We start from the raw sequence: 13722 nt of genomic DNA on the forward strand, positions 1-13722 counted from the left end.
TTTTGCATTGTATTTATTTTTTGTGTATAAAGAAAGTTTCTTTTGAAGATAATGGCGTGAGTGGACACGATCTAATGGTCACTATAAAAAATAAGAATGTATTTGGGGTTCAAGGTTGAGAGAATGAAACTGGAGTCAATTTGAGACAATGTAGCCACGCCTCCTTTTCGCCCTTGCACGAAATCTCGCGATAACCGCGGATCCAGGGACGGGGTGGCGAGAGTGGGGGAGCCGCCATTTTCTGAATAAACTAGCGGAGAGCGACCGGGAGAGGGTGAAAGCAGAGATGTTAGTTTTAATCTGGCGTCTTTGATCTGGCTGGTGATACACGCCGTGCTTTTTAAACCAACCTCCCCTACGTCCTACTTCCGTACACTGTTCGCGTGCGAGGAACGTTTCCTAATTTTAAATTGCTCTCGGAGGCCCTGCGTGCGGTGGCGGCGGCGTGTGGACACGTTGAGTTTGCTGCCCCGACGGTGACTATTTGTTTGTAGCCGCAGGCTCCTCTGGATGTTCGACCTCTGACACCCCACTCCCCTTTCCCCCTGTAATAGGGGGGGCTCAGAATAAATAACCCCGGCTCCTTCATAGGACACTCCTCTGCCCCTTCCCCTCTCCCCTCCCCCCGTCATTTTCTGGTCAGGTTCCCTCAGCTACTGTTTACCCCTCCTCCCCCTCCCCTCTCCACAGGATCGAGCACAATGATGATAGAAAACCTTGATGCACTCAAGACTTGGCTCACCAAGACCCTCGAACCCATGTAAGTACAATAGTTTGCTATCATGAACGATAAAACTCACCCAACTTCCCCAAGAGAAGTGGTTAACAGATCCATGAGGTTGCTGAAGAAGAAATACTTTTTCCTTCTCTCCTTCTACGTTGATCTGACCATGAATTCCAGGATTTGGGAGGATTCTGACAAATTCTGTACTGGAACTTAAATTGGGTTGGTCTGAAGAAAGCTAGCTTACGTATTTCAGAGAATTCGAGAGCAGTTCAACGACCTGTCAGTAGTTTTCAAGTTTCTCAACTGTGAGAAGGTGGATTGCGTGTGGTCCCTTTACTGGAAGCACAGGTGTATTAGTTTCGTTGAGTGTCCTATGTTGACTATTCTTTGTGTTTACAGCACTATGTAATTACAATCGATGCTTATTTGAAAATGCTTTCTTTTTTTTGTCAGTTATAATGCATCAAAAGTGTTTACTTTGAAAATTAAGTTAATGAAATTTAAATTATGGATCACATGTTTATAGTTGGCAAGTTTTGTCTTTAGTTTTTATAAATATGACTGAATGCATTTGCAGGTTATGACTGCACTTTGCATTTTTTAACATACAAGGTGACTTACCTGATAGTTGATTGCTTGTGGTATAAGGATCAGATGCTGATCAAAATATGTTTTTTTTTATTATGACTGTACAGGGTTAAAGTTGTTAATTGAGTATCTGGGACCAGTGATAACTGGTTAAATATTTTCCTTTGTCAAATATTCCCATTGCCCCATTGATTTTAGAGTAGGCTAAGTTAATTTAAAAATACTAAATGAATATTAGAAATGTTCAACTGAGTAAATAAGATCTGTGGAGGAGAAACAGTTTTCAAATAGCTACTTTTTAAAATTGCTTTATTCACTAGAAACATTTTCCCTGTTTTTTCTCTGCAATAATGCTGCATGACTGCTGAGCATTCAATGTATAGTTTCTCCATTTTGTACTTTATTAGAATGTTATTTGTAAGGGATAAAAAAAAAATAGATGTTCTGATTCCTGCTTCTGTTTCCTTCCTCTGGTAGTTTAAGTGGAGAGTACAAAAAATATATGCAACAGTATAATTTAAAACAAGTATGTGAGTAGATATTTTAATGCATTGTTACATGCCTTCAAAAGTCTAATATTTCGAGGTATTCTTAGTATGGTCATCTGCAGTGAGTTTAACAGGACTATAACTACTTTTACATTACAGAATAGGAATTTCAGAAAGTAAAGATGCACTTGTAAACTTTATCTTGTATCTCCACCTTTTCTAACACAATACATATGAAAATCAATATTTCCCATTAAAAGGCTGTTATACCAAATTGAATTGTCCCTTATGTACTATGCTGTATTCCAGAAATTTGACAGGGCATTTCCAGTTGTGAATTGTGCTTGCATGGATAAACCACTTTCTGTCAAATGTACACTTCGTGGAGTCATTGGAGGCATAGTGTTCATAGAGATTGGGTGCAGGAGAAATTGGATGCAATTGTGCATATCCGTATTTGTTCTGCCACTGCATTTGGATATTTTTTGTACAGGTTTTACTTCAAAAATAAAATAAACTTTATTCATAAAATAAACTATATTCATAAAAAATATACAGGAAATCCAACTATTCAGTGTACATCTTGGTCCTTGAACAAGTGCTACACATGCCCTTACACTTCCTCCCTCACCACCATTCAGGGCCCCAGACAGTCCTTCCAGGTGAGGCGACACTTCACCTGTGAGTCAGCTGGTGTGATATACTGTGTCTGGTGCTCCCGGTGCGGCCTTCTATATATTGGTGAGACCCGATGCAGGCTGGGAGACCGTTTCGCTGAACACCTATGCTCTGTCTGCCAGAGAAAGCAGGATCTCTCAGTGGCCACACGTTTCAATTCCACATCCCTTTCCCATTCTGATATGTCTTTCCACGGCCTCCTCTACTGTCAAGATGAAGCCACACTCAGGTTGGAGGAACAACACCTTATATTCCGTCTGGGTAGCCTCCAACCTGATGGCATGAACATTGACTTCTCTAACTTCTGTTAATGCCCCTCCTCCCCTTCTTACCCCAGCCCTTATTTATTTATTTATTTTTTTTATTTATTCCCCCCTTTCTTTCTTTCTCTTTTTATTCTCCCTCTGTCCCTCTCACTATATTGTCCTCTGATACTCCCCTCCCCCTTTCTTTCTCCTTAGGCTTCCCGTCCCATGATTCTCTCATATCCCTTTTGCCAATCAACTTTCCAGCTCTTAGCTCCATCCCTCCCCCTCCTGTCTTCTCCTATCATTTGGGATCTCCCCCTCCCCCTCCCACTTTCAAATCTCTTACTTTCAGTTAGTCCTGACGTAGTGTCCTGGCCTGAAACGTCCACTGTACCTCTTACTATAGATGCTGCCTGGCCTGCTGCATTTCACCAGCATTTTGTGTGTGTTGCTTGAATTTCCAGCATCTGCAGATTTCCTCGTGTTTGCAGTGTACATCTTCCATTATCTTCAAATCAATTCATTCCTTGGCTCTCAAACAAATCCATTCAATTTAAAATGCATGAAGACTACTGTTTGCTTTAGCTGCTCAAACTAGTGCACCTCCATGAGAGTTTGTAGCCAGTTGCCAAGAACCTGATTGAGGGCAGGTTTTAAGTTACTTAGTCACTCGTTTTCCTATGGCGCCCTTCAAGCTCATGACCTATCACAACTGCCACCCTTTCATTTCTCTAAGCAATCTTTCTAATGGTAACTGCTTATGGTTTGATTACCTAATCTCTCTCACCTAGAACACCCTTCCAATTCAGCCCCTCCTGCAGGCATAAATTTGATTTCCTCTGTGATGCCTTGGGCATCAGGCTACTAAATTTCAATACAACTGTCTGTGATCACAAAAAATCATTTGCATGCTGCAGAGCAGCCAAGTAATTTTCCATTAGAGGGAAGCAACATAAAATGTTCAAAACATTCCATATGTTGAACAGCATCTGTGGAGAGAGATGTGATCAATGTTTCAGGTTAGTAACCCTTTGGAGATGATGAAATTCTATTAAATATTTTCCTCCTTGTCATCTAATCCTGTGTGGTACATTGCAATGTAGTGATCTATTAAGTAATTGTTCCCTTCTATCCTTCCTTTCTATTTGCTACCCTTGGCACTTGTTTGTTTTAAATTCAATGTGCATATTTCAAACTTTTCTTTCTATAATACATCAACTACACCAGAAATCCACTATCTGCCAGATTAGCCTCAACAACTAGGTTCATTCTTCATTTTGAAGTCAGCAGATTTGAATTAGTCAGTATGGTTCTTATTATCCCTGTACATTTTGAGATTCAATTCTTCAGTTTTTCTGAAACATTCTTATGGTTGAACTACCAGAAGTAAATTGAATGAGGGTCTGGTCATGCCTTGAAGAAAGGTAACAAGCTAACCAATTTTAATAAAAATTGATTTTCTTATTAAACTCAGCAAATCAGGGATTACCTGTAGGAAGAACAACAAAGTTAATGTTTCAGTTCCAAGAGCAGTTGTCCTCACCTTTTTTCTATGTACTCTTGAGTTGTGAATTTTAATTATAAGAGATCTATAGCATGCAGGGTCATTAAGATTGAAAATTTATAATTTTAAAAAATATGCAACTGCAAGGGGCTCTGGCAGGCTTAGGTTGTTATAAATGATTCACTGTCATTGAAGTGTTGTTATTGGTATAGGAAATGTGACAGGTTTAATATCACTGGTTGTGAAACTTGTGGTGGCAGTACTTTGCAATACATAAAAATAATCTGTTAATTACAATATAGATACTTATTAAATGCAAGGACATATGAAAAAAATTCTGAGGTACTCTTCATGGGTTCACTGTCCATTCAGAATTTTGATGGTGGAGGGAAAGAAACTGTCCCTGAAACATTGAACGTGTCTTTCAGTCTCCTGTACCTCCTTGCTGATGGTAGCAATGAGAAGAGGGCATATGCATGTTCTGGATGATGAGGTCCTTAATGATGGATACCTTGTTTTTGTGGCATTGCCTTTTGAAGGTGTCCTCGATGCTGACGGAGCTGGCTGAGTTTACAACTTTCTACAGCTTTTTCTGATCCTGTGTAATGGCCCTCTGTGCAGTAGGATGATGTAACCAGTTAGAATTCTCTCCACTGTACATCTGTAGAAATTTCCAAGTGTCACTGGTGACATAACTAGGTCTCCCTAAACTCTTAATGAAATACAGATGGCCCCCGTTTTCCAAACATTCGCTTTACGACACCTCACTGTTATGAAAGACCTACATTAGTAGTTTTCGCTAACAGAAGGGGTTTTCACTGTTATGAAAAATGGCGGCGCATGCCCGAACAGCCAAGCTCCTCCCCCAGAACTGCATTCTAGCCAGCATTGCTTAAACACGTGCTTTATCTCGATTTATCTTGTACATCCGTTAGCAAGATGAGTTCTAAGATATCGGAAAAGCCTAAAAGAGCTCGTAAGGGTGTTACACTTAACGTAAAACTAGGCATAATTAAGCATTTCTATTGTGGTGAATGAAGCAAGGACATTATCCGCGCATTGAACTTGCCTGGGTCCACCATTCGCACTATTTATACACAGAGAGAAAGAATTTTGAAAGCTGCCGATGTTACTGTTGGTTCTGCTCGTAGCAAAGTGGTCTTTCTTAGTCGGCATCCAATGATGGATAAAATGGAAAGTCTGCTGCTTGAGTGGATTGATGGGTGTACAAAGCATGATGTTCTGTTAAGTTTTCTTGTACTTAAGGAGAAATCAGTCAGTCTTTTTAATAAGCTGAAACAGAAAGCACTGGACGATGGTGATGAAAGTGGAATTTAAAGGTAGTCATGGGTGGTGTGATCGGTTTCTGAGGCGAGGGCATCTTCATAGTTTAAGCAGTGGTCCCCAACCTCCGGGCTGCGGACCGATACATTGCCGCACAGAATGCAGTGGTGCAGCGTAGTCAGGATGCACCCAGCACATCTTTAAGAAAAAGCCAAAATAAACTAGCTAATTAATTAGGTGTGGCCCGGCACGTAAATGTTGGCCCAGATCAGAGGTGATTGCTGATTACATCAGGAGGTTATTCGTATAAGCAAGTTTTTAACTGTGATGAAACTGTAATTTATTGGAGTCTTCCCGATTCCGGTAAGTGAAACTACACTGTACATACATTATTTCTACTTTATATAGGCTGTGTTTTTTTATGTGTTATTTGGCAGCTTCATAGCTTAAAGGTTACTGGAGAGTTTCTGCTGAGAGCGCTTCCGCGAGATTTTCACTGCGCTGGATAGTGCTGCAGAAAAGTATTTCTATTTTATATAGGCTGTGTGGTTATCATATCATTCCTACTTTTATTATATATTACTGTTATTTTAGGTTTTGTGTGTTATTTGGCATGATTTTGTAGGTTATTTTTTGGGTCTGGGATCACTCAAAAATGTTTCCCATATTAATAAATGGTAATTGCTTATTCACTTTACGACATTCTGGCTTAGGAACTGTTTCATAGGAACGTTCTACCTTCGGATAGCGGGGGAAACTTGGATAGCCGCTGTCATGGCTTTTTTGTAATTGCATCAAAATCTTGGACCCAGGATAGATCTTCAGACACCCAGGAACTTGAAACTGCTCACTCTGGGGCAGCAGGCTGAGGGTAGCAGACACCAACAGAATCAACAAACTCATTCGTAAGGCCAGTGATGTTGTGGGGATGGAACTGGACTCTCTGACGGTGGTGTCTGAAAAGAGGATGCTGTCCAAGTTGCATGCCATCTTGGACAATGTCTCCCATCCACTACATAATGTACTGGGTGGGCACAGGAGTACATTCAGCCAGAGACTCATTCCTCCGAGATGCAGCACAGAGCGTCATAGGAAGTCATTTCTACCTGTGGCCATCAAACTTTACAACTCCTCCCTTGGAGGGTCAGACACCCTGAGCCAGTAGGCTGGTCCTGGACTTATTTCATAATTTCCTGGCATAAGTTACACATTACTATTTAACTATTTATGGTTCTATTACTATTTATTATTTATGGTGCAACTGTAACGAAAACCAATTTCCCTCAGGATCAATAAAGTATGACCATGACTTTCCTCTGCTAATCCCTCGAAAAGGACTGCTGTGTGTTCTCTCGACTTTCCCTTCCTGAAGTCCACAGTCTGTTCCTTGGTTTTACTGACGTTGAGTGGAAGGTCTGTCTCTTCCTATATGCCTCCTCTTCGCCATCTGAAATTCTGCCAACAATAGTTATGTCATTGGCAAATTTATTGATGGCATTTGAGCCACAGTTCAAGCCATAATTGTGGGTGTAGAGAGAATAGAGCAGTGGGCTATGCATGTATCCTTGAGGTGCACCAGTATTGATTGTCAGTGTGGAGGAGATTTTATTTCAAATCTGCACAGACTGTGGTTTCCATTGGAAAAAGTCAAGGATCCATGTGCAGAGGGAGGTAGAGGGGGTCCAGGCTTTGGGGCTTGTTGATTAGGACTGAAGGTATGTTTGTGTTGAATGCTGAGCTCTGAGGTGGGTATTACTATTGTCCACGTGATTGAAGGCCAAGTGACAAGCCAGTGAGGTTGAATCTCTGTCGACCTATTAAGGCGAAAGGCAAATTGCAGCGGATCCAGATCCTTTCTTAGGCGGGAATTGATTCTAACTATGATCAACTACTCAAAGCACTTCCTCATAGTAGATGAGGGTGCCACTGGTCGATAGTCGTTAAGACCAGTGGTCCCCAACCACCAGGCTACGGACTGGTACCGGGCTGCAAAGCATGTACTACCGGGCCGTGAGGAAACAATATGATTTGGCGATATGAAACGATATGAGTCAGCTGCACCTTTCCTCATTTCTTGTTACGCCCACAGTTGAACTTGAACACGTGAGGTCATCAGTCGGTGATTAACCTACAACTACTCGATGGGTAAAAAACAAATGTCGCTTGAGAGTTTCTTTAGAAGAGGGGGTAGGGGACATAAAAGGCCGAACGATGATGATAACGCAGAGACAGCTGAGGCCAAGACTGCAAAAAAAGAAAGCTTCCTTCAACAGAAGATACGACGAGTTGTACATAAAATATGGCTTTATTGTGACCGGTGACTCATACGCTCCCAGCCCCCTGTGTGTGATATGTGGAGACAAGCTGTCTAACGAGGCAGTGAAGCCCTCAAAACTGCTTCGGCACCTTGAGTCCAAGCACCCTGGACTTAAAGACAAGCCCGTTGAGTTTTTTTTAATACTTTATTTTCAAAATTTTTGAAAAAAAAACAATGAAATCAACAAGAACATACAAGCTCAGACATGTGTAAAAATAAAATAAGCAAAAAAAAGGGACATAACATTAGAGGGATGCCTATTGTACAAAGTGCTCAGAAATACGAAACATTAAATCTCAAACGAGGGCCGTGAGAAATCACTTGGGGGGAAATTGCTCATCTGTCCCCGGCCTTGTCCAGGCAGGCAAGAAATGGATCCCAGATAGCCGAAAATTTTTTAATTGAATTGGTTCTTGAGAACCTAAGTTTCTCCATCTGTCTGACTGAGATCATATCAGCCATCCATCTCCGAAAGGAAGGGGGAGACGGTGATTTCCATTCCCTCAAGATAAGTCTTTTGGCAACGATCATCCCCAGCATCAGAGACTGTTGTATGGCTGCAGGGAAACAAATAGTAGACACAAAATAATCTGCAGATGCTGGGGTCAAAGCAACAATCACAGCACGCTGGAGGAACTCAGCAGGTCGGGCAGCATCCGTGGATAAGATTGGTCGACGTTTCGGGCCGGAACCCTTCGTCAGGACTGTGGAGGGAAGGGGCAGAGGCCCTATAAAGAAGGTGGGGGGAGGGTGGGAAGGAGAAGGCTGGCAGGTTTCAGGTGAAAAACCAGTAAGGGGAAGAGGGGAGAGGAAGCAGGGAGGTGATAGGCAGGAAAGGTGAAGAAAGAATAAGGAAGAATAAGGGAAAACACAATGGGTAGTAGAAGGAGGCGGAACCATGAGGGAGGTGATAGGCAGCTGGGGGAGGGGGCAGAGTGACATAGCGATAGAGGAAGGGAGGGGGAGGGAATTACTGGAAGTTGGAGATTTCAGTGTTCATGCCAAGGGGCTGGAGACTACCTAGACGGTATATGAGGTGTTACTCTTCCACCCTGAGTTTAGCCTCTTCATGGCAGTAGAGGAGGCCATGTACGGACAGATCCGAATGGGAATGGGAAGCAGAGTTGAAGTGGGTGGCTACTGGGAGATCCTGTCTGTTGTGGCGGACGAAGTGGAAGTGCTCGACGAAGCGGTCCCCCAATTTGCGTCGGGTTTCACTGATGTAGAGGAGGCCGCACCGGGAGCACCGGATGCAATAGATGACTCCAAGAGACTCACAAGTGAAGTGTTGCCTCACTTGGAAGGACTGTTTGGGGCCCTGAATGGTGGCAAGAGAGGAGGTGTAGGAACAGGTGTAACAAATAGTAGATTGCGAGCAGCCAAATATGGCGAGACCGGCTTCCAAGGGAAAGTATCTTTTATAGGCCTTTGAATACCAGTTGAATATTTTGGATCAAAATCTAGTCAGTCATGGGTAAAACCAAAAGGTATGTGCCAACCTGGCCTCTGTCCCTTGGCATCTATCACACGTTGACGAGACAGAAGGGTAAATCCTGTACAATCTAATGTAGAGTAGTGGAGATGGTGGACAACTTTAAACTGGATCAGTTGGTGTCTGCTGTTAACAGAGCAAGCCTTTATCCTAGACAAACACTTGTCCCAGGCAGCTTCAGATAATTCAATGCCCAACTCCTCTCTCCAGGCGTCTCTAATCTTCACAGTAGACGCTACAGTGCAATCAGCGAACAAACGTACAAACTTAGAAATGAGATGCCTGGGGTCAGGAGGGTTCTTTAAAATATCAAAAAATGTGTTTCCCTGGAAGGATTTCAAAATTACAAATGTTAGATTGAATGTAGTGTCTCATTTGTAAATAATGAACAAAGTGCGAATGAGGCAGCTCAAGTTTCTCTTTCAGCAGACGAAATGTTGCAAACCGTCCCTCAATGTACAGGTCTTCAATAGAAACTAGACCCTTCTCCCTCCAATCATGGTAGGTTTTATCTGACCATGAGGGTAGAAAGGAGTGATTGAAACAGATTGGTGCTTGTACAGAGGTCTCTGATAAGTTCAGAACGTTCCTAATCTGATTTAGAATTCTGACTGAATTTTTCAAAACAAAACTCAAACCTTTTGAAGTCCCAGCCTTCTCTAACTTAGAGAACAGCATGGCTGGCAAGGAGGAATTGACAACAGAGTTAGACTCCATACATTGCCACAAGGGAGCCCCAGGGGCTAGGTTATCCGGAGCCCCTGTTGCCAAAACAGTAAAGCCCTAGCATTGACAGCCCAGTAATAGTGTCTAAATACACGTAATCCCAGCCCTCCTTCAGACTTCTGTAAATGAATTTTTGAAATCCTGTGATTCTTATAATTCTTGATATAAGACAATATTATGGAGTCCAATTCTTTAAAGAAGGCTAATGTAAGAAAAATGGGGAGATTTTGACAAAAATGGAGAAACCTAGGAAGGGAAACCACTTTAATTGAATTTATATGACCAATCATGGATGGAGGTAGGGTATTCCAACTTTCTATATTCTGTTTGTTTTGAAATAAACTCTGTGAAGTTTAGTTTAAATATTAATTTAGGATCTTTGGGGATTAGCAAGCCAAGATAAGTAAAGTGATCTTTAATTACTTTGAATGGGACACCTTCCAAAAAACCCCGCGTGTAGTCGTTGGAGAGGGGCGCAAAGTCACTTTTTGTCCAATTGATTGAGTATCCGGATAGTCTGCCAAAAGAGGTGATTAAATCTAGAAGAAGAGGGACTGACTTTTCTGAGTTTTGTAAGTAGAGTATCACATCATCAGCATATAAACTAATAAGTGTTTCAATACCTCCCACTTTCAAACCCAGGATATTTGGGTGATTTCTTATTTTTGGGACACGGGGCTCTACCGCGACGGCAAAAAGGGCCGGCGAAAGAGGGCACCCCTGCTGAACTGAATGGTGCAGGGGAAACAGAGTTGAATTGTCACCATTAGTTATAATAGAACACATTGGGCTGGCGTATATCAGTTTTACCCAAGATATAAATGACTCGCCAATGACCAAACCTGTACAGTGACTCAAACATGTAAGGCCACTCAATCTGGTCAAAAGCCTTCTGTGCATCAAGGGACAAAATTGCTGCCCCACTAGCTTTCCCATGATCAGCATATATAGTATTAAGGAGGCATCTGAAATTGGAAAAAGAGAACCTACCCAGGACAAATCCTGTCTGATCAGGATGAATGATAGATGACAAATGCTTATTTAGTCGGTTAGACAGCATTTTAGTAATTACCCTTCTATCGAAATTCTGGAGTGCAATGGGCCAAAAGCTGGCCGGGTCTTGTTTCCTCTTTGCCTTTCTTTAAAATGAGGGAAATGTTAGCCTCATACAATGTTCTAGGCAAGGCTTTATCTCTCTTAGAGCAAGATATCATTCTGAGGAAAAGTGGGGCAAGGATATCACAGAATTTCTTATAAAATTCACAGCCAAATTCATCTGGCTCAGCTGCCTTGCCGGATGGAAATGACTTAATGGCAGAAGTTACTTCTTCCAATGTGAAGTCAGAATCTAGGTCCTCCCTAGCAGCGTCACTAAGTTTCGGCTTTACAAAAAAATCAAAGTCATTCAAATCAGATTGAGTGACATTGCATTTAGAAGTTTAGAGTTCATTGTAAAATTCTTTAAAACAGTCATTTATCTCCTTGGGGTTAGTTAACAGGGCACCCGCGCTCGATCTAAAGCAATGAATTGACCTTAGGGCCTGGACGCCTCTAAACTGCTGCGCCAGGAGCCCCTCAGGCTTGTCCCCCATTTCGAAATGCTATTGTCTTAATTTTAAGAGGAGGTTATTTACTTGACTACCCAAGATGGAATTGTACTTGTATTTAAGCGTAATTATTTTATTATGATCTTCAGAGGATTTCGAAGCCTGGTATCTCGCTTTGAGGGTTGGGAGAGTATTCTCAATCTCTAATAATCGCCCTTCTTTCTCCCTCTTAGCAGCAGATTCATATGAAATTATATACCCATGGATTACAACTTTTACTATCTCCCAGAGTGTGGAATCTGACACCTCGCCATTATTGTTAATTTCTATAAAATCTTTTAATCTGGTGGTGATATGCAAAGGAGTGAGTCCGTGACCCATTTGTGAATGTCCCCGGTGAATCATCCATGTCAGCGCGGGAAGAAGATCAACTCCTCAAGCTTGCAAATGATGGTGGGCTGAAAAGTATGTTTGACATAACATTTTTGCCATCATTCTGGATCAAAGTCAAGGCTGAATATCCTGAGATAGCCACGAAAGCACTGAAAACATTGTTTCCATTTCCAACATCATATCTCTGCGACTTATAATTGACTTATCACTGTATTCATGCGAGGAAAATATGTGGCTGTGTTTAATATTAAATTCGTTAGATAAACCCTTTTAGAAATGAAATTGAGAGTATTAGCCATTTATAACTGACTTATAGTTGACTTATCACTTATATTCCGGTCGCGATTAACAACCCCCCCCCCCCCGGGTCAGCCGGTTTGCAAGAATATTGTCAATATTAAACCAGTCCGCGGTGCAAAAAAGGTTGGGGACCCCTGGTTAAGACCACTCACCCTGCTTTTCTTGAATGGTTTGCAAACGTTTTCTGAGCCCATCCAGGTGCACCATCAAGGCTTGGTGCCTTACAAAGGTCCACCAGATGCTTCAGAGATTTGCACCGGTGTAGTTTTTTCTCTGTTTAAAAGTTAACCCCCCCCCCCCCATCCTTGTTACATGCGTCTTTAGACAATGCGGATTCACAGTTATGCGAGGAACCTATTTCAACGAGCGTCTTGTTATATGCATCCAAAACTCATTGTTATGCAAGGAGCATCGCTTTCCCACTGATACAAGTCACGTGCGCACACCTCACAGTCTCACTGTTGGGACAAGAAGCACTGCTTTCCCACCAAAACAAGTCAGGTGCACGTGCCTCACAATCTCTCTCCCGCCAGTCTTGCATTGGTTTTGTGGCTGCGCTATCTTAAACTTTTGTTGGTTTTACCTACGGTGCAGTGATCTTGTGCTTGAGATATGTAACTATGCCTCCGAAGCATCCGACGTCATGTCCTGGGCCGTCAGCCGAGCGGCAGAGAACTGCTTTAACACTTGGAAAAAAGGGATGGAAATTATAAACAGCGTGGCATCAGTGGAAGGTAACGCAGCTCTGGGACGCTACTGCCGGGAGCAGAATCTTGCCTTTAAAGTTCTTTAGTTGCTTGACTATGCGTCAGCCCATCCTAAACATTTGGACAGCACTCATACTAACGTAACAGTGCGTTTCCTGCCGCTTAACACAACATCGCTGATTCAACCGCTCGACCAAGGTGTAATCCACATTCAAGGCTTACACATTTTTTTTACTGCGAACTATCTCTCAGATGCTGCAAGCAGCAGACGATTTTGAAAATCCCGGGAGTTTACCAACAGTGGAATGGTGGACGTTGGAACACTTGGCATAAATGGCGATGGACTTGGACCCAAGTTTAGAACGGAGTCAGCATTTCAGTCATTCCCTGCCGTCAACCCTTCTTCCCTGCAAGCAAAGTTATGCTGAAAAACAAAATACTGCCAAGCAAACAGCCCTCACCACTTTATTCAAATCAGTATCACCTTCTGCCGGCTGATCTAACTAAGAGTTCTGTGAGTCTTCCTTCACCCCTTGCTGTGCTTGATATGATCCTGACAACCACAACCATTGGTATGAAAATGTGAATAAATTACAGATAAAACATATTTAGGAAGCCCTCTGGAACGCATCCCTATTTTCTCCATTTAAATAATTATTCACATTATGCATCAACTTCGAGGAACGTATCCCTTGCATATAACGAGGATCAGGTGTAGCATAA

The 13722-nt window shown here is 42.3% G+C and overlaps 1 protein-coding gene across 4 annotated transcripts in view; it reads left to right on the forward strand.

Annotated features, from left to right (window-relative positions):
- The first annotated feature begins 201 nt into the window (after nucleotides 1–201).
- rbm26 (RNA binding motif protein 26) overlaps nucleotides 202–13722 on the forward strand; it is a 170385-nt gene continuing 156864 nt past the window's right edge. For 3 of the 4 annotated variants that reach the window (XR_011886083.1, XM_072258752.1, XM_072258753.1), the window contains exon 1: nucleotides 216–760. Coding sequence is in view for 2 of the 4 variants with exons in the window: in XM_072258752.1 (XP_072114853.1) it covers nucleotides 702–760 (59 nt within the window). In the remaining 2 variants the exon portion in view is untranslated. Of the gene's footprint in view, nucleotides 761–13722 lie in introns of all 4 variants that reach the window. The other variant, XR_011886084.1, reaches the window with a different exon arrangement.

Source organism: Mobula birostris, chromosome 5 (genome assembly GCF_030028105.1).
Source record: "Mobula birostris isolate sMobBir1 chromosome 5, sMobBir1.hap1, whole genome shotgun sequence".
Classification (NCBI taxonomy): Eukaryota; Metazoa; Chordata; class Chondrichthyes; order Myliobatiformes; family Myliobatidae; genus Mobula; species Mobula birostris.